The sequence below is a fragment of the Alosa alosa genome, chromosome 5 (assembly GCF_017589495.1).
Source record: "Alosa alosa isolate M-15738 ecotype Scorff River chromosome 5, AALO_Geno_1.1, whole genome shotgun sequence".
Taxonomy (NCBI): domain Eukaryota; kingdom Metazoa; phylum Chordata; class Actinopteri; order Clupeiformes; family Clupeidae; genus Alosa; species Alosa alosa.
In genome coordinates, this window is record NC_063193.1 from 29,485,819 (window position 1) to 29,506,912 (window position 21,094).

At 41.0% G+C, this 21,094-nt stretch overlaps 1 protein-coding gene across 5 annotated transcripts in view; it reads right to left on the reverse strand.

Moving 5' to 3' along the window:
• The window catches only part of slc23a2 (solute carrier family 23 member 2), a 68,353-nt gene extending 58,528 nt beyond the window's left edge, over nt 1-9,825 (reverse strand). For 3 of the 5 annotated variants that reach the window (XM_048243994.1, XM_048243993.1, XM_048243995.1), the window contains exon 1: nt 9,559-9,825. In XM_048243994.1, coding sequence (XP_048099951.1) covers nt 9,559-9,715 — 157 coding nt within the window. In that variant the 5' untranslated portion in view covers nt 9,716-9,825. The remainder of the gene's footprint in view (nt 1-9,558) is intronic. The other 2 variants (XM_048243997.1, XM_048243996.1) reach the window with 2 other exon arrangements.
• Nucleotides 9,826-21,094: the final 11,269 nt, after the last annotated feature.

The following is a 21,094-nucleotide window of genomic DNA, read 5'->3' on the forward strand; positions in this document are numbered from 1 at the left end:
AAACATTAAAAATTTTGGTTAAGTCCCCTCAATCTGTCAGACTTGCCAACTGCAGCTTTAAGAACCCAAAGAAAAAAAAGTGTCTGTCTGTGTGAAAATAATAATATAAAACTATTTGTTCTACTTCACGGTCAGTCAGACACGTCTAGTTCTGACCATGGGCAAGAAATGTGTTTTAATCCAATCATTTATCTCTACGACTACACTGGTCCCTGTTCTACAGAAGCACTTATCCCTTCCCCCACGACGCGGTGGCCCATTCCTCTTATCCAAGGTCTCCTGGCTCTGAATTCAATTTGCCTGATTGCCTAATTCATTTAGGTCTCCACTGAGGCAAATTCTTCCCACAAATAGCTGTTAATTAAAAACAAAATGAGGAGAGACTGTGTTTTTATACGGAGCTCAAGAAAGATCAAATGAGATGAACTATTGCTAAATTTGTGGCGACAGCTAGACATGCAGCCTTGTGTTTCCAAATCTAACTGATGACCCATTCTTAAAACTGAGCTCCTATTTAAAAAGTAGTCTTCTTGAATTATAGTCAGTGTAGGTGATGGTAGAGAGGAGGGGCTAAGAAGGAGCAAACGAGAGAGTGTGTTTCTGTGTGGAAATTATGACTCTTGCTGTGCGTGCGCATGCAACCACAGAATCAATACTCTCTCTCTCTCTCTCTCTCTCTCTCTCTCATATATGCAAACTGCGCATGCATGCTGCTGCTGGTCCATCCATCATCCTCATTGCACATGACTCACTCTCAGTTGCAAATAGAGGGCTCTGTCTGCCTCTCGGTCTAAGCCTGACCAAGCCAATCCTTTCAGCTTAATAAAAAAAAACACCAAATTTCCACTTTCGTCCGCAGTCCCTCTGGACATGTTCACACAGATCGGCGGCGTGGGGAGTACAGGGACAACAGAGATGTCAGGGCAGGTGAGTGTTGTGTGGGTGTGTGTGTGTGTGTGTGTGAGAGAGACTGGTCCTCAGTCTCAGCCCGGAGTGACTGCCGCAGACACAGCGCCGCCTGCTGGTCTGGTGATGACTGACACACACACACATCTTACTCTTTTCGCTCTCTCGTAGCGACAACGCTGGACCCCGGCACTCAATCACACGTGGGTGGGTGTGGGAAGGGGGTGGGGGGGGGGTTCCCTTGGCACCCTTGTTGCTAAGACACTGACCTTTTTCCATGGCAACATGCACACATTCCTTCAACCAATTTAACAGGCTGAAATGTTCCCTTTTTTAATTAAGCCACTCCACGCCAAGGCCACGCGCACGCAATGCTGTGGCGGTTCTACAAAGACCCTCCAGGGTGCTGAGAATGCCACGACTCCCAACACCGCCAGCCACAACTCAAGACCCACCGAGGGCCAGACCACAGGGAGCTGGTAATACTGCCAACTTAAAAACCAGGGAACACACACACACACACGTCTAAGACACACACGTCACACACTTCTAAGACGCCAACAGAGTATGACCCAGCAAGGGTTGCCATTATAATCACTTAACTGAGGCCCTTCAGCGTGTGTATATTGTGTGTGGTGTGTGTAAAGAAGACATAGCACGGTATAGTGCTACTGAATCTTCATCAGGGACAGCATGGGGACCTGAACGCCTCATACAGTAACCTATTACTCAAAGAGGATGTCTCTCATACTCTCTCAGAGAGGAACACACACACACACACACACACCAACTCAGAATGGACTTGACTCCTGAGAAGAATGACCTCCTATGTAGCAAAGCATAGTATAATTAAAGACCGTCTGACCAGAGAGTGAGGGCGCACCGATACAGTTTACTGCAAGTTGTTCTATGGTTCATGGAGACCCAAAATCATTCAAAAGCACTTCAAAGACACCAGTGTGCCACGGTGGCCTTTCAGCTGGGCTGGAGTCCAGACAACCACAACTCTAGAGAGCCAATGGTTTAGAGACACAGTCCAATGTGGGGTCATATATGGGGCTGGTCAGCATACCACTCCAACATTCCATCACAACATATCTGAGTCTTTATTGTAAAACTTGAAACACCATTTAGTCATGAGTTGTCTTCAGGGAGAGAATAGCTAAAACACTAAATTTGTCTGGGTCAAGTACAGCTTGAAAGAGTGAATGGAATGAACAGTCAACACTTTGTTCCCTTCTAAAAAAAGGCAGCATATAGCATGCAATATGTAATTTTCAGAGTTCCCACACTCTAAGTCAAACATTTTCCAAAAACATTTAATTACAATATATGCCTTTGGAAATTCCAGGCCTGGAATGCGAGATCTTTCCAGGTCTTCCCCGACTGTGGGAATGCTGCGTACAGTAGGTGTTCCACTGGGAGCATGAAGGTCACAGAACTCCTCTGGACCAATCGTACAGCAGCCTGCAGAAGGGGCACATCACGTCCACAGGCCAACATAAATAAGCAGTGAAAAACCACCTTCGAGGGTCATGCTGAGCTGTGAAAGCCTGGAGCAGCCCACCTGTGGAGAAGAGGGGCTATCGCCAGGCAGGGTGGGAAGATCACCTTTACATCCAGAGGAGGAGATGGGAAGATGGGTGATGATTAACGATGAATCAGATAGCATGAGAACCTCATCTCTATGTTTAGAGATTTTAAAAAACGCTACGAAAATAATAATGTGGACAGAGATCATTATCCCCTCAAAACACGCGTCCTACTATTTACCCGGCTTAATGTAGACACAGCCAAAGAGTGAAAGACTGTAGCCGTCTTCTCCAAAAAGAGAACCGGAATTTGGAACCCTAAAAGGAGTTCCATGGAGGATTCTTCAAAAGCTGTGCAAGGAGGAAACAAGTTTGTGAAGCAGCTTGGTGAGCTTACTCTTAGTTAGAAAAGAAAACTCTGGGAGGCAGAAATTACCAACTCCAATTTCACTCCCCAGGCCGCTGGTTTTGCCAGTTTGGCTGCTTGCTACAATACGCCCAGGAGGATCAAATTAAACCTGGACCATGAGCACCCCATGGTACCCAGCAGGGTGGGGGTGGGGGGTCTTTTTATAGTAGGCTACCACTTATCTCCATGAAAACCAGCTTATGTATACCAGCCTTAGTGAGAGTACCCCCACACACACACACACACACCTTACCTGGCTGTTCTAATTCTACGGCTTTGCCCAGTGGGGGACTGGGTCAATGGTATTTATGCTAAATGGCAGAAATGTATGCATGTGTAAGTTGTTTCCATATTGAATAAGACATGCCTATGGATTAAAGTACATAAGCCATGCTTAGCCCAAAAGATTATGTTCTCCAACTACATTATGAGCAATGGGGGGGGGGGTCTTGGGGGGGGTAGGCATGCCGGGAAGTCTTGGGATTTTAAATAAAGTGAGTGGGATTTAGCAGACGCTTTTATCCAAACTCGTAACAGCGGGTCGGGATTCAATCCCTGGTTAACCAATTCTTAGGTATCAACACTACCACATCTCCACCTAGCTCCTACTGTATATACTACTAGATTATAGAGGGCCCACTGTTTGTAGAAAAGGCTCACAGTAATAAACAGACCAAGGTGGAGGTGAATGCTACCTGGTTAAGTGACGAGTGATGAGGTCCCACAGAGGAACTGCGCAGGCATCAAATCTTAAAAAATTATAGTTCTGCCAATTAAGAACGGTGGTCAGACCTCCGCAGTCAACCCCATATCTAGAACCATGGGCATAGCCATTAGCCAGTGCCAGTGGCCACCGGGGGATAAATGAGTAATTGAATGGCCAGGCATCACAGAAGAGATGTGAACAGATAATAAGCATCCCCCTGGGCTTTCAAAGGCTAACGTTCACCGCTAAGAATATCTGTGTTGTCCAAAAGGTTTCACCTAAGGGGAATGGGCTTTTAGCGGGACAACAGCTCAACATAAGCCTCCAATCCTAGGCAGACAGTAAGGGGTTTCAATGCTGTACAAAAAAACTGAAAACTGAGATTCCTTTTTTATTATCAGAAAGTTTTTTTTTTTCCTTCATGGGCCTTTTTTTCTTCATAGTGCTGGGATGGCAACAGGTGTGCCCATTGTATGCCGTTTCTGTTTCGGAAATCTTCCCATAGCCACACTCTATTGTCGTCAAGGAAACCTCAAACAATTCTGTCTGTCAGAGTTCCGTCTCCAAATGTGTTTGTGTCTCATGGGGAGAAAGATCAACTTCCACCTCAGTTCTTAGACTCTAAATGGGCCGTTAATAGCGGTAATGGACATGACACTACGCTGATGTTATTTCAATAACGCACTCCTCTCTGGATCAGAGAGGTTCTCAATGAGGTTGATGATATGATTGCATTGTCTGACTTGTTCCATCTATTTGGACTGCTGTATCAATGTCTGTGCAACCAGATCAGTACAAAAGAATTACAAAAAACAGATACCTGTGTGTGTGTGTGTGTGTGTGTGTGTGTGTGTGTGTGTGTGTGTGTGTATACTGTTTCTTACTGTTTCTGTAAGTGTTTTGGTATACTGGATCTCCACATGACAGAAATATCTTCCGGTCACAGAAGTGATGCACATCATAGTAACCATATGGATCAGCATCTTCAGTGGCCAATGAAATCAGTGTTGTATAAGGGTGTGTATAATTGTTATAACATTGTTATATCACTTGACAGCTGGATGCCTTTATTAGCTTTTATCAGCACCATAGCTATGAGCCAGGCATAGACAGCACTTAGCTAATATGTCTTCAGCGATGTCATTATTGTTCAAGTAAACAAACCTAGAAAATGAGTTTCATTTAAATTTACTTTAAAATGTAAAACTGCAGAACCCCACTAATCTTTTAACAATGCAAACTAGAAAATGTAATTTCAAGGAAATTACCAGTGCATGAAAATATAAACATACTGTATATTAACATAAAATGCAAAACAAACTTTTATTTGATAACAGTTGGCAGAAGTCATAGTTGATAACAACTGACAGTTGAAATGGCTGAACAATTAAATAGTTGAGTAGTTTAAATAGTTAAATTATTTAATAGTGAATTATTGTAGTGTGGACATTTATTTTGAAACAGTTGTGGGCAGAGGAAATAGTTGAACAGGATCTGTAGAGCCAGATTGTATGTTTAAAGCCTGAGACAGAGTATATAGTTTAAAAGTTAAATGTAGATAGTGTAATTGATGTTGATAGACAGAAAGTTGAATGGATGTTGATAGGCAGATTGTTTAATGGATGTTGATGGGATAGTTTAATGGGTGGATGAGTGAATGGTTTGAAAAGGATGAATGGATAGAAAGTTGGATGGAATGTGCCTTATATCCTTGTAGAATGGAGATACACAGAGAGAGTTGGCCTAATTGAGCAGAAAGCAGTTGATACAGGTGCAATCAGTTTAACTAGCTTTTTGATGGGACCTAGTTGAGCAGCTGGAAGTTGATAAAGGTGCAAATCAAGTTAATTAGCCCATTATGATGTCATAGTCCCCATACAAAGTCTATGGGGAAAAATAAGCTTGTTACAGTGCATGAAAATGCACTGTTCTATTATCCGAAGTCTTCTTCTTCTTCTTCTTCTTCTTCTTCTTTTTCCCACCAAATTTCTGCGTCTAATTCAGCTTTAACCGTTTAACGTAGAAACTTCGTTCAAACTTTGTAAAGTAGGTCTTGAAAAGGACACGTGGGGAATGTATTTTTCACTTTTCACTTTTTTCAACTTTATACTTTTTGAGATATTAATAAAAACAAGCTTATTTTTCCCCATAGACTTTGTATTAGCACTATGACATCACAATGGACTAATTAACTTGATTTGCACCTGTATCAACTTCCAGCTGCTCACTACTAGGACCCATCAAAGGGCCAGTTAAACAGATTGCACCTGTATCAACTGCTTTCTGCTTAACTAGGCCAACTCTCTGTGTCTCTCCATTCTACAAGGATATAAGGCACATTCCATCCAACTTTCTATCCATCCACCCATTAAACTTCAAACATCCATTAAACAATCTGTCTATCAACATCCATTACACTATCCATTCAAACTATAAACTATATACATCCATTTAAATACAATCTGGCCTAAAGGAAACTCAACATCCATTCAATTATGCTTTTCTGTCTGGATTTGTTTAAAGCATCTGTTAGCATTACAGAACTATCTACATTTAAAAACAACTTTTTCTCAACTATAAATGTTACAAGGTTGGTTTTCCGTCTCGTAACCATTTTCAAGCAGGTCATTTAACCATCCAAATGATTTCTGGCTTATTAAGTTGAAATAGTTGCTCTTTTAAGACTACTATTTCCTCTGCCCACAACTGTTTCAAAATACATGTCCTCACTACAATAATTCACTATTATTAACTATTTAAACTACTCAACTATTTAACTGTTCAGCCATTTCAACTGTCAGTTGTTATCAACTATGACTCCTGACAACTGTTTCCCAATAAAAGTTTGTTTGGCATTTTATGTTAATATTTTCATGCACTGGTAATTTCCTCGAAATTACATTTTCTAGTTTTTTATTAATATCTCAAAAAGTATAAAGTTTACAAAAGTGAAACATACATTCCTCAAGTCTCCTTTTCAAGACCTATATTACAAAGTTTGAACGAAGTTTCTACGTTAAACGGTTGAAGCTGAATTAGACACAGAAATTTGAGAAGAAGAAGAAGAAGAAGAAGAAGAAGAAGAAGAAGAAGAAGAATTCGGATAACAGAACAGGGCATTTTCATGCACTGTAATAATAAAATGCACCTTTGCTACACAAATTTTTTTTGTATTCTTATGCACACGTGTTCTCTAAACACAGTGGCACTACAGTTACGCAACATCATGTGATGTCAGATAAGGTCAGTAAAGGAGAGAGGGGTGACTGCTCGGTCACACTTTCAGTACCGCTGGGCAGCTCTTGACACATCATGAAAGTTCTCTGGTGAAACAGCTGCTAGTTACCTGCCACAAGCGCTGGGGGGCGCAGGTCACTCTGGGGTTAATGAGGGATGGTGGCATCTCACTGGGTTCATACGAGTGTGTGTGAGTGTGTGTGTGTCACTCCTACACAGCTACATGAATACTGCTTAGGTTCAGCTTTCTGTCCACTTGTCTCAAGGGACGGATGTGGGGGGATTAACAAGGAAAGAGAAAAGTGCCATCTGTCTCATAACACACACACTCCTGTGACAACTTAATCAATAGAAAATAAATGAGGAGGATTCCATGAGTGGCCACTGACACACTCCCATCCTCTGACCAACGGCTACTCAGTACAACCATGAGGTAGGCTATGATGAGGTATCATCGCCAACATCCATAAAGTCTCAGTAGTCAAATTAAACCATTTATTTTATGAAAATGGCTTCCAATGGAACACATTAATTTCAGGGTCTACACTACCCTGTGAAAAAATCTAACTTTATTCTGATTCTGAAATAGACTTTAAACATAAACAATCAAAATATAAAAGGCACGATGGGAACTACTAGGGCCAACATGACTAGACTTTTGAAGTCTATCGGCTTATACAGGGTCTAGGCATGCAGAAGAGGTCAAACGGGCAGCAGCGCCTGCATGATTGGAGACGAAATAAGAGAGACGGGCAGATTTAAAATTAACTAATCGGATGGGTGGTACAGTATGTTTTACGTAATATCTCAGATGTTAAACTAGATTTGCGCTGGCGGTGTGTTGATACTGGTACACGCTCTCAGCTCGCATCCATGCATGGGCGCACGCATCAGCCCGCGATCTCCTCGTCCTCAGCCCCCCTTCACGCCGATTCACACTAGCAAAAGCTGGATGGACAGGCCGATCTGTTGCATAGCGATCTGAACCTGATCCTGGATGATAGAAAGCCATGGTGTGCCTCTTCATAATGGCACGTCTTTGTATCGAGAATAGTCGTAGGTTAGGCTACTAAGTTTACACAACGCCAGGACACTTGACTCAGAAGCAGACGTATAAGTCACAGTCTGAGCGCTTGGTTTAGGCTACATTGGCTAACCACAATCAATCTATTTTGATTCATATATCTATGAAATTATCCTGCTCTCATATGGACAGACTTTATATCGCTAAGGGTAACTAACGAGACAATAGAAAGCTAGGCGTTTACACAACCTCGCGTTATCCTGTCTAACTCAACCTAGGGTTAAGTTACCCTTAGGACAAGAGTAAATACTTATTCTAGGTTACATTTGTTTTCATCCAACGCGGATTTCATGGACACATCAATCACGTTGGCTGAGCTATTATGTGACGTATACAGTAAGTGACGAGTAACTAACTAAGCACTAATTGGGGCAGCTGACTGTGTGAAGTTGGCCGGCCTGTGGACGAGCTTGTTTCGCCCAAAATATTTTCCTGATGTTTTGCAAAATAACTTAAAACGTAAGTATGATCTGGTAGCGCTGTCCTTAGCCTAATGTAACTTAGCCTAATCTTTGTCACATGATGACAACCAGGGCGAGCAATTTACTAGTAGGCCTACGACCCAATTTTGGTGCTGCGTGTCCACTTGAATAATGGCTTCTAACGGTACGTAATACCCAACCTGCAATTTGCAAAGAGTAGGATAAAACTTGCTGTTGTGGGTGAACAGGGACTGGCGGTCTGGTTGACAGCGGACGTCTGGAAAGCATAGGTAAAATGCTGGTTTACCCGGGGCGCGCGATAACCCCCCGAAGCCATTTGGGTCGATAACAAAGTGCTGATGAATAGCTTACAAACTAGCTCCACAACGCTTTGGCCAACGTATGATAGCGTTATACTCTATATATAAGCGTTGAACTCAAATTCTTCCACCCGGTAATAAGGCTAACATAACTCCCGATGATAAGCGCCCTGTTCTTAACATAGGAAGTACGTTGACGAAAGCTATCTTTGATGTTAGCCCTCAGTTCAGACTACACGGAGGGTGACAACAATATTTGAGACTGTCTCAGTGCAGTATCTAGCAGTGTGTTGGTTTTTCCTGACATCTTAAATAAAATATCCACGGAGGCCCCTAATTACTTGTGAGGAGGACAAAAAGGTCCCTGACCGGCCATGCGCACCCACGTAGCAGGCTAGGTTTTATGTGCATCTGTTTCGTGTAGCCTACTGAAGGAAATTAACTATAGCCTAGTGAAATGCACACATCAACTTACGTATTTCTAAAATGTCAGCGGTAGATGTGTGAATCAATGTTTTATTCACCACCTTTATTTCCGTTTTAACCAAACATTGATCGTCGCTCACTGCGCACTTGTGATGGATCTAACAGCCTTGAGGGCTACATGACTGGGTTCGCTCATCCACAAGTCAATATGAATTCAGAAATAGCGTGGGATATTGCAAGCCGTTTGGGACTGAGTCTTTATTGAGAAAAAAAACTGGACAATGACGTTACGCAGCGCCGTTATGTTGACAAGTGATGGTGTTACATAGCCTCACTACCCTAGTAGCCTACAGTGCCGCGTTTTCAGTACGACCATATGATGTACGCTACACCAAAACCACCGCCTATCTTAGTGTGGAAAGGACACAAAGACAATGTATCTGGTTCGTAAAGCAATCTCATTGAAAGTAAACGGTGAATTTGATCAAGCATGTGTCATATCGCAAAATTCCTCACCTGTTCTCAGAGAACACCGAGCAGCTAGAAAGGTTCCCCTTTCCTTTTCTCTGGTTTCCCGTGGCGGGTCTTCTGCTGGTACTCTTGACTTGTGTGTCGTGTAGTAAGTTGGACCTTCTAACTCAGGCGTGAGTAACCACCAAAGATCAACTCTCATTAAGTAGATTCCAGATATTATCTCACAGATGCACACGGTGTCCGTAGCGCAATAAGAGCTGTACCGAGGGGTTTTCTGCCTTTCATACACACGGACACGGGGATGAGCTACACGCATGCTCTGAGGAGGGTTTGACGTCAACACCGTCCTTGCCCCGCCTCACAAGTCTTGCTTCTACCAATCATGAAGCTCAAGACGATGACGCAACAACATCATTTTATTATCTCATTACAAAACCACCGGCAGGCACCATAAGCCGTCTCACGCTTCATTTTTTGCACTCGTGCGTTAGCTTTGTACGTCCTCGTTATGCAGTGTTTTACAATAAATAAAAATATATATTATGTTAAAATGGCGCCGCTACCTTCCTTAGCTTGAGTGCATGTGCGTCCCCACAGTCTCCTCCTAGTGGTGATTCAGTAGCAGTGCTCCATTACTTAATTGACCCACTAAAGAGCATGTCTCCGTGTCACCTCGCTGTGGAGCAGCGACTGGCATGGCAGGCTGCCCTTCCTCATGTCCTTAAGTGAAGATACCTGAAAAAGCAAAACTTATGAATCACCTCACTGTCACATTTATAAACTGTCTCAGATAATAGGCCTACAATTCCAACTTAAGTAACTAGCTGCTCTACTTATAGAGTATTTATTATTATATATTATATGTAAGAGTCAGTAGGGCCTCACTAACTCCAGGGACAGATGCGTTAAGATTCCCTTTGCTCAGTCAGGCAGGACTTGTGGAGCCTCCCTCTGAATTTGAAATAACAAGCTTCTGTTATCTTAGGCTAGCAGACGAGGAGCAGTGACACTGATGACAGTGACAATGGTAACATGTGCCCCCACATTTAGTCTGGAGCACAGGAATGAGCGTTCCTTTCCCTGTGGCACCCATTGCAAAACCCTAAAATGTGGTCTGTTTACATCTACTGTATGTTAGCTGCTCTATAGTGACATGTAAGTCTAGGCCTTCAGTGGCAAACAGATGTTTCGCCCGTTGCATAGATAAAAAAAAAGTTCAGTCAAAAAGCAGAAAAAGAAAAGACCACACACAAGGGTTGTATGATATCAAAAATGTAATCTAAGTGCCGAAAACACGTCTAAGCTGAAGCAAAAGGTAGGCTGACAAACATTTCGGGCCTAGCCCATCATCAGTGTTCTCAGTTTGAACCACCTTACCAGGCGCTGAGGCCCCTTTCAACAACATAAACAAAAACAATGCTTGAACGTTTTACTTTGTTCCCAATCTACTTCTGCTTCATTAAGATAACATATGGAATTTTAAAACGGAAGCCTTGTGGGAACAACTATGATTCTGATAATGGAACTCTCATGAAACGGTCAATAGGTTCCCGCACCAATCACCCAATGAATCTAAGTGAACACTGAGTCAGTGTGTGCAGTCCATACAGGTAGACATACAAATACAACACCCCAAAATAAATTGACCATGGACATTATTGATGCTGGGTATCTTTTGGGGCTCTATAGTGACACCATGTGGTAAGGTTGAGTAGAGGCCTAGTAGAACTGAGAGGAGGGTCCAGCTGCGGCCCATAATGACCATAGTACATTCCATTCCAAGTGTTCCATAAGCATGGGAATGCCCCTTAACCCTTAATAGTCCAGGCAATCTGTGAGAAAAAATCACCCAACCCAAAACTAATTGCAACAGAAATGATTTTTGTTGTATTCAGTTCATGAAACCTTCCCATATCACATACCAAAAGTCCACGAAAATCCAAGTGGTGGAACATTGTCAAAATTGGAATTATTTGTGCATATGTCAATGGTGAAAAGCTGCACCTGTGGCAGTTTTATTGAACTTTCATAGTACAGGGGATATGTGAAAATTAGGTCAAATTCTTTCATATAAGCATGAAACTTGGTGAACTTGTACAGTTTGGAGCCCTGAACATTTTCAGATATGAAACCATTATCAAAAAACCCTAATGATCGCCGTGGCAACTATTAAATGTTCCATTATAACTGAATTACGCCTATATTCTTCATTATATCTCCTGAACCAAACATGGCATCTCAGAACAAGTGATGCCTACAGGGATGAGCAGTATTTATTGTACATGTATTCCATATTTCAAATACAAAATATATTGTATATTCATCATTTGTATTTGACTGGGTTGAATAAAATGACTTCGTATTTTGTATCAAAATGCTTTATAGGTATGTATTTTTGTAGTTTAAAATATTGACAAATATTTTTGCTGAAACCAATACTTTTGGTGATGTGATGACATCATAAAAGTGCAAAACAATGAATGTAGCCTCTGACTGGTGCTGACTTTTTTTTCTGACTGGTGCTGAAATTTGCCCACACTTGTGATAATATTGAGATTCAGGAAGATGATCCAGTGCAAGTTGAGTAACTTTAGGCGGGTCAATATAGGGTTCAACATCAAAAAAATTGATACATTTTATTGATTCTGGTACTGTTAGACATGCTAAATAACATACTAAAAATCTAGTAAAATCTGATCTTGAGAAATGGGTCATTTTGGGGCAGAAAGGGGTCATTTGGGGGCAGCCGTGGCCTACTGGTTAGCACTTCGGCCCTGTAACCGGAGGGTTGCCGGTTCAAACCCCGACCAGTAGGCACGGCTGAAGTGCCCTTGAGCAAGGCACCTAACCCCTCACTGCTCCCGAGCGCCGCTGTTGATGCACGCATTGGGATAAATGCAGAGACCAAATTTCCCTCACGGGATCAAAAGAGTATATATACTGACTTTTCAAGATGGCCACCAAAATGGCTGCCAAGAGGTTAGAATAGCTATGGGCCCTATCATGACAGTCAACAGCACAGCGCAAAGCGTATAATCATCACGATGCAACACGTATTTCTATTATATAGTTTTTCGTCATGCCTGTCTCTTTTATTGAGCAACGCACCAAGGGGTGTGGCAATTAACGACCTAAGGACGGGTCTAGCGCATTATCTAAAAATCGCTATCTTACACTACCTAAAACGCATTACGCCACTGACCAAGAAATACCTGGTCAGAAATCCATGGCGAGTTGTTTATATGTTATTTTAAGAGTGCATTATCAACAGTGATGGGAGGGTGCACAACTACACCCTGCTTTTCGTCCACAGGAGCGTGCACCAGCACATCCATAAAAACATTATAAATTACACGATTACAATGGGGAACATAATTATAATAAAGATATCAGGAAATATGTCTCACAATGAGTAGTTATTCACCATCATTTGCAAATTGTTAATGATGATTAAAAGTGAATAGGCGAGAGGCACATATGGAGCACAGCTGAAGACGCACTGTCACGAGATGTAAGCAACTCCTCTGCAGGATAAATGTCCTTAGGTTTCTTATTTAGTCATTTAAACACTATTGGGGTAAGTGTTGCCTTTTTCAGGCTATTTTGTCAATGGTAATCTATTGTCAGTCACTAGTGAAAGTAATTAACTGTGTATAACTGTTTTGTCGTTGACTATGACACCACGACGGAGAAGTAAGTTTCACTTTGCCAATGAGTTCAAATAATACCGCGAGTGCAGATGTGTTTATAGGCTATACTCTGCTTGGTTTTAGTAAAGCATGGTTTAGTGGAATACCTGTTCCATACGGTCTCAGGTGCAAGCTGATTCTTTCAACTACCGCTTTTTGCTGACTATCAAAATACCACCCATGACTAATTAAGAAACATATAGCCACCATTTTTTTGAACAGCACTGCTTTAGCTGTTAAAAATGAGAATGATAGTATAGCATGCACCTTTTGTACCATGCCAGACTTAACTGGTATTATATCGTCACAACAATAGTCACCTCTTTGGAGGCTAGTTGCAGTTATCTGCACCTTTCTGTCGAATTTGGACATTATCATGTCCAGCTTTAACTTTACAATTTTCCTTCATTCATTCACTTACATAAACATGCTGTGCTGTCTGATTGCTGTTTTAGCCAAAATTGTAAAGAGGCATCATACAGGCCCCTCTGATTGGACAGACAGTCTCTCAGTCAACCCCAATTTTCCTTCATTCATTCACTTACATAAACATGCAAGAGGTCAATTACTATAAGTCTTGGAAAATGATAGACTGATACTTGTAATATACTGTATATGATTCAGTGACCTCTAAATCAGACCACCAAAAACACTTTCCTAGGCTTAATAATGCTTTTAAGTTAAAACTATGTGTTTGTACAACTTTAACATTGTGGAACACTTACATGCAAAAACACACTGGCTCTATTTAAAGACTCAACAACCATTTCCATTGATTCAAAGGGCCAAAATGTAAAAATAGACACCAGTTAGCAACAAACCAGTCTGAAATAAGCCTGAGAAATGTACTAACTCTTTGAAAATAAAAGAATGTTCCTCAACCATGCAATATTCTAAAATTCCATGTTAAGTTAGATGGTGATGATATATTCTTTAGAATGCTTATTCTACAACATTCTAATTACAGTTTTGTCAGTATTTGCTGAAGGATAATGCATAAAACAACCCTCATTTTAACATATTTCCACCAACTGGATTTTCATGGACTTTTACTATGGTGTTTAGATCATCAATTGAAATATAAAAATGTGAAAATAAATTCTGTTGCAATTAGTTTTGGGTCAGACCTCACTTTGCCTGGACTATAAAGGAGTACCGTCACACCGGTGTGACGGGAATGTTGAGAAATTAACATTCTAAAGAATATCTGGGTTCATTGAATTCAACATAGAATTTTAGAACCTTCAATTGTTGCGGAACTTAGAACGTTCAAAAACCTACACCTTTAAGGGTTAATGGCTGCAGCTGGACGATTTTGAGTCAAGTCAAGTTTACTTATATAGCACATTTCATACACAGAGATCATTCAATGTGATTTACTTAAACAAAAGCAAACCGTAATAGCAAATAAAAGCATAGAAGGGCAATAGTGAAAGAATGGTTCAAAAGGTAAAGATCATAATAAAAAAAGAAAACATAAAAATGCACAAGGTAAAATCATTTAAAAATGAATAATATTTAAAAATACAAAATAAAAGACATAAGGTAGAATAATTTAAAGCCAGATTCAGAATTTGTAACTCAGTGCAGTTAACAGAAGCAGAGCCGGACAGTAACGGAGTACATTTACTTGACAGTACTTGAGTGCAATTTTGAGGGATCTGTACTTTACTCGAGTATCATTTTTGGGGAGTACTCATGACTTTACTCAAGTACATTTGAGAGGCAAATATTGTACTCTTTACTCCACTACATTTCTATCCATAACCGTGAGTACCCGTTACTACATCTAAAAAAAAGGAAAAAAGAAAAATCTCGGAAACCCTCAATTTGTTGCTTCCCTCTCAAACGTGATTGGCTTGTGCAGGCGCCACTGATTGGCTATCAGCAATCACCTTCAGCTTTCCGCCAAAGTCAACTCCATGGTCAGATTTAGATAAGAGATGAAACCATGGACCTAAACAATGGATGAAGACGAGCAGGTCCATCCCGGAATGTGCCAACCTGTGGCCCCACCTCGCCAGACTATTTCAATTTTCTGAACAAGTTAATGATAGTTTTCGCTTCAAGTGTTTCAATTACAAAATAGTATTTTGTATTTGAAATACGTATTTTAAATACATGTATTAGAAATACTGCCCATCCCTGGCAACATGGTAAAATGATGAAAATTACTTGATTTTACTTCCAATTCATTTTACATTCTCCAAGGTATTAACATTAACATTTTTCATAACTCCATGTAGGACGTTTCTGTACATAAATGTAAGCACTGTGATAGTAGTAATGCAATATTTAGAAAATGTAGGCTACTCTTGTACTCTTGATACTCAAGTACTTTTAAAACAAGTACTTCAGTACTTTTACTTAAGTAGATATCGGACTGTTGTACTTTTACTTGTACTTGAGTAAAATTTAGCAAAGGGTATCTGTACTTTTACTTAAGTAATGAAGCTGTGTACTCTGTCAGCCTCTGAACAGAAGGCATCTGAGAACAATTTGGTCTAGATTTTAAAATGGCTCTTGGAAGTTGGTTCCAGAGCTGAACTAATACATGCATATAGCAGCTAAATGCTGCTTCACCATGTTTAGCTCTAACAGCAGGTTTTACTAACAGGTTTTTCTCTTACTGATTTATAAACAAGCCGTAGTGCTTAAAAGTCAATTCTGTGACTGGAAGCCAGGGACTTAAGAATTAGAATGTCAGTTCTAAGTAGAATGTTTAGTTTTTGTGAGAACCCTAGCTGCTGCATTTTGTTAGTACAGTATTTTTAGGAAGGCCTGTGAAAAGCCCATTGCAGTAATCAACTCTGCTGGAGATACATTTTAACAGTATCTATTGCTTTCAACCCTTTTGTGTCAAGGAGAGTGGCAACCCTTTCCTCCCAAGTTTTTCCTCCTTTTTCCTCCTTGTAATAGAATTACTTCAGTGTTGTCTTGGTTCAGCTGAAGAAAATGTTCAGACATCCAGTTGTTGATTTGTTCAATACACTGACAAAGAGATTCTAGGGAACCATAGTAATTTGACAACAGAATTATGTAAACTTGTGTGTCATCTGCATAGCTATGATATGAAATCAAATTATTTTTGATGATTTGTCCAAGTGGGAGCATATAGAGGTTGAATAATAGTGGCCCCAAGATCGATCCCGAACATCACAGGTCAAGGACGTTGGTGTTGAGGTACAGTTGCCGATGACAACAAAGAAGCTCCTTTCTTGTATGATTTGAGTTGATAACTATGCCTGTAAATACAACCCAGTGTTCTAGTCTGTGTAGTAAAATATTGTGACCAACCGTGTCAAATGCTGCACTAAGGTCCAGTAGCACTAGGACTGAGGTTTTACCTGAATCTGTAGTGAGGCGTAGAGTATATCATTGAAAACCTTAATTTCAGTTTTGTTTGTGAATTGCCCAGAAACCTGACTGAAAGTAATGAAAATACCCATTTGATGTTGTGATACCCATGATGTGAGAAAGGTGGTTAGTTGATTAAAGACAATTTTTTCAATAATTTTGACAATAAAAGGTAGATTGGATATCCAGGTTATTCTTCTTGAGAAGTGGCAGCAATGATACATATACAATGTGAAGGACATTTGCTGCTATAAGGTGAAAAACAGTTTTGAAGAAATTGGTAAGCAGAGTGTCTAAGCCTCATGTGGAAGAGCTAAGATTCTGTACCATTTTTTCGAGTGTTTTGTAGTCTATCAAGCTGAACTCTGACATCAAATTCATGTCAGAGTTCAGCTCTATTTGTAGTAAGTTCCGGATGTTGAATTAGTAATTAAGCAGATATGTTGAGTCTGATTTTGTCAATTTTACCTTTTGAAAAAAGATGCTAAGTCAATGCATAAACCCCTGGAGGCAAACATAGCGGTACAAAAAACTATGACAGTCCAGCGGGGGCTACAGATCAAAACGAAAAACGATGGTTCCATGCTATCCATGTGGGGTTAAATGCCCACCAAGTTTTGTGTACCCGGTCTTTCAGTCCAGCACATTTTTTTATTGTAAGGCCTCAAAAAAACTAACTCAACTTTTAACTAGGTGGCCAGCTATACATGAAATAAGTGGTAATGGGATGGGTTGACATGCCCCCTTAAGACCAACATACAAAAAAAGGTGGACCTCCTAGGCCCTACGGTTCTCGAGATATTCACAGAAAACTGTCTCCGGCCACCTACAGGCCAGTTGGTGTATAGTAACATAAATTAATTTATTGTGTGGCCCCCCATGAACGGAATTCCACTGAATTCCGTTCTGTGCATTCAGAGGGTGTCATAATGATCCTACACTTCCAATTTCGTGCAGTTTTGACTATGTTAGGTCACAGATACCTGTGATTACAACACCTCATTTTTACTTTTTTGTGTTTAACTGAATGAAATGAGTGGTTATGGAATGGGTTGACATGGCCCCTTGAGATCAACATACAAAAAAAAATGGTCCTCCTAAACCCTACGGTTCTCGAGATATTCAAAGAAAACTGTGTCTGCCCTACCCTCCTTTCGGGGGGTCCAGTCCAGCAGGGGGGGGCTACAGATCAAAACGGAAAACGATGGTTCCATGGTATCCATGTCGGGTTCCATGCCCACCAAGTTTCGTGTACCCCGGTCTTTTAGTGTCCCGGGAATCCTTGACGGAAATTTGGTCATGCGAAAAAGAAAAAAAAAAGAAAAATAATCTGACTAAACCGGCGGTCATAGCGGCGGTCATAATTAGTTGAGAGAAGTTCAGGCACTAGTGAGGGGGGATTTGTTAACTTTTCGACGTTTGAAAATAGTACACGAGTGTTATTATGTTAGAGAAGAAAGACTGTCTTGCTTTGCATATTTCAGAGTTATATGTGCGGAGCATCTCTTTATGGATTTCATAGTGGATATGAAGTTTGTATTTACACCATTGTCTTTCAGTTTTCCTACACTCTACTCTACTACATCTTTTTAGTAGTTTAAACGCTGGATTTAGCTTATATGGCGCTTTCTGTTTGTTCTTTTGAATTGTAATGGAGCAATGTAATCCATAATATTATTTTATTAGCAAACATTTTTGAATTAATGTGATCCAATAAGTCTTCTACTGAGTCTGACAGTAGACTTGACATCTGTGAAAGTGCTTGCTCAATAAGAGCACTTGTCTGATCATTTATGATTCTCTTTTTTTACCATCATAGATCTGTTCTGAGTGTGTGGGGACATAGACACATCAAAGAACACAGAAATGATCGGATAAGGCCAGGTCTTTAACAGTTGTAGAGACTTGAGAACTGCACTCTGACTCCCATGTTCTAAAAAAGCAGTTAGCAGAGACAAGCTTAGCCTTCTTTCCAATGTACACTTGAGTTAGTTTAGTCACGTGACATTAGATGCCACTTTCAGTTCCTCCCTTATATTATTTATAAGCAAATACTGGCTTTCATTTCCCCATCCAGTCACATGTATAGCACCAACATGACTTTGATTCTCACATTCATTCACTTACATAACATCACACACATTCCTTACATAACACCCAAACCCTGAGAAATCAGGGTTGTCCTCTCATACAAGTCTTCTCATGGCTGTGAAATCAGTCTGTCGTTGTGTAGTGCCCCCCTCCATCCTTCTTCCCATCTTTATCCATCCATTCCTGTCTCTAGGTCTTTCCCTTTTCCCCTCCCTTTGAATGTAAGTTAGGACACCAGCGTGCTCACTGCTTACCCCCCATGATCCTCTCGTGCTTGCTGAGGGCTAAGGAACCCTGTGCTCTCCCTCTCTCTCAATCTCCAAGTGAGTACAGTGTGTCCTCTGTGCTATACGTCCCAGGGTCATAACAGACATGGTCACGTCCAGAGACAGAGTGGACTCTCTGCAGACCCTGCGATCCAGACAGAATGGCCTCTCTGCCTCCTCGTAGATAAGAGTCCAGTGTAAGGATGGACATCGTTAAGAAATTATCGATATCGATGCCATTGTCGATTCTGCTTGTCGGTGCGATTCCTTATCGATTCCCATATTGATTCCTGTACCATTTGCTGAACACTTATAGGATGGCTTTGAGAGTTGTTGGCTTTTAATGTCTAATTTAAAGTGGTTTTAGAGAATGAATATCAAGTGTGCAATAACAATACAGAAGTTGAATACTTTAAAATTTCTAAAAAAGTAAACATTTCTGAAAACAAAACTTTGTATTGGAATGTGTACGATTCCGATGGATCGGAACATTTGGAACCGGTTCCTTACCGATACCTGGAACCGATTCCCAAGCCTAGTCTAGTGATCCCCGATCACAGGTGATACTATTTCTAACACCACAGGCATTGACATACATTGTTCACTGCCAGATAAAATTTAATCTCAGCATAAGCATTGAATCAGACATTAAGACCTTATGAAAGGCTGGTGAATTTGTTCATACCCTGATATAACTACAAATCAGACATCATGCTTCTTTTAATACTGAAAACCCCCTTCCTTTCCCTGTTAGTCATCTGCTTGTCATGCTGAGCTGAAGTCACAATTAATCCTCAGTATTAGGAAATACGTATAACTAACTCAAAGGCAGAACCAATCAAGCCTGCACTAATCACAACTTTTCTTGGAGCAGCGAAAAAAACTATTTAACTCTCTGATTGGCGGACCGCGGACGACATGCTTATTCTGGAAGTTCCCTCTGACATACAAAAGCTTCTATTGGCCTTGTTCATGGGATCAGCTGTAGCCGACACATCCCCCAGCCACAGTAGTGGGCGCCATCAGAGACACAAATCCTAGCTGTGAGTCAGGCCGCAGCAAGGGACGGTGCAGTCCCGTGCTCCTAACAGGCTTACTCAGGAGCTACTCAGCAGGAGGTCACTAACAGGAGACTAACAAGAGTATAATCACCTGTTCCTATAGAGGTTACTGGGGCACAGGAAGCCAAAGGAGCGCATGCGGGCACCAGAAGCATTCTGGGTAATACGCGCTGTGGTCTGACTGAGCATACAGTAGGTAGAGTGAAAGGCCACAGACAGGAAGTAGGCCAGTCTCTGTGGACCTGCGGCGTGTCAGTTAGGGTGACTAATAAATGACAGGGGACTAGAGGAGTTGGCTTGCCTCAGATGTTCTGGTTAATGCAGGACATAGAGGAGCAATACACCTGCATTTGTTGTGTATTTTGCCACTAATGTCTGGGCAGATTCCTTGAAATGTGGAAGTATAATGCTAGTTGATGCCAGGAACCAGAAGTCTTTGGTAGCAGAGGAATTCAAAACGGAACATAGTGTAGTAATAATAGATTATGTTGTAAAAGATTGAAAGAGTTGTCCTCAGTGTTGATATATTGTGTCAGTAAATGAAAGTGAATAGAGGTGTGTGTGTACATGTGTATGTTTACTTGACTCTGACTTGACTTTACTTAATAGAATTTCTCAACCAATGTCTGGATGAATTCCTGTAAATTACATAGATTAGATTAGATTCAACTTTATTGTCATTGTGCAGAGTACATGTACAAAGACACAAATACATTTGTGTAGTGGTGACTAGGAACAAGTGAATGCATTTGGCCACAAGAACTGCTGACGATTCGCTCAGATGAATACTTTGGCATCACTGCTGTATTAGGAAGTGCTGACCTGTGTCCAGGCCTCGTTTTTCATACAACGCGGGGGATCCCTTGAGTGTTCGTACTGGGCCAGGAAGGTTTTATGATGCCAGTTGAAGCTTTAGCTAGCGGAAGAATAAGTGGGACATTGTTTGGTAATAAATTGAAAGATTTGTCCTCTGTCTTGTCTGTTAATTGTTTATGTGAACGCGAATAGAGACATTTGAGTGTGTGTGTGTGTGTGTGTGTTGTGTGTGTGTGTGTGTTGTTCTGTACTCTGTACTCACCTGTACGGAATCATTAACTCTTTGTCCGTGTTTAGT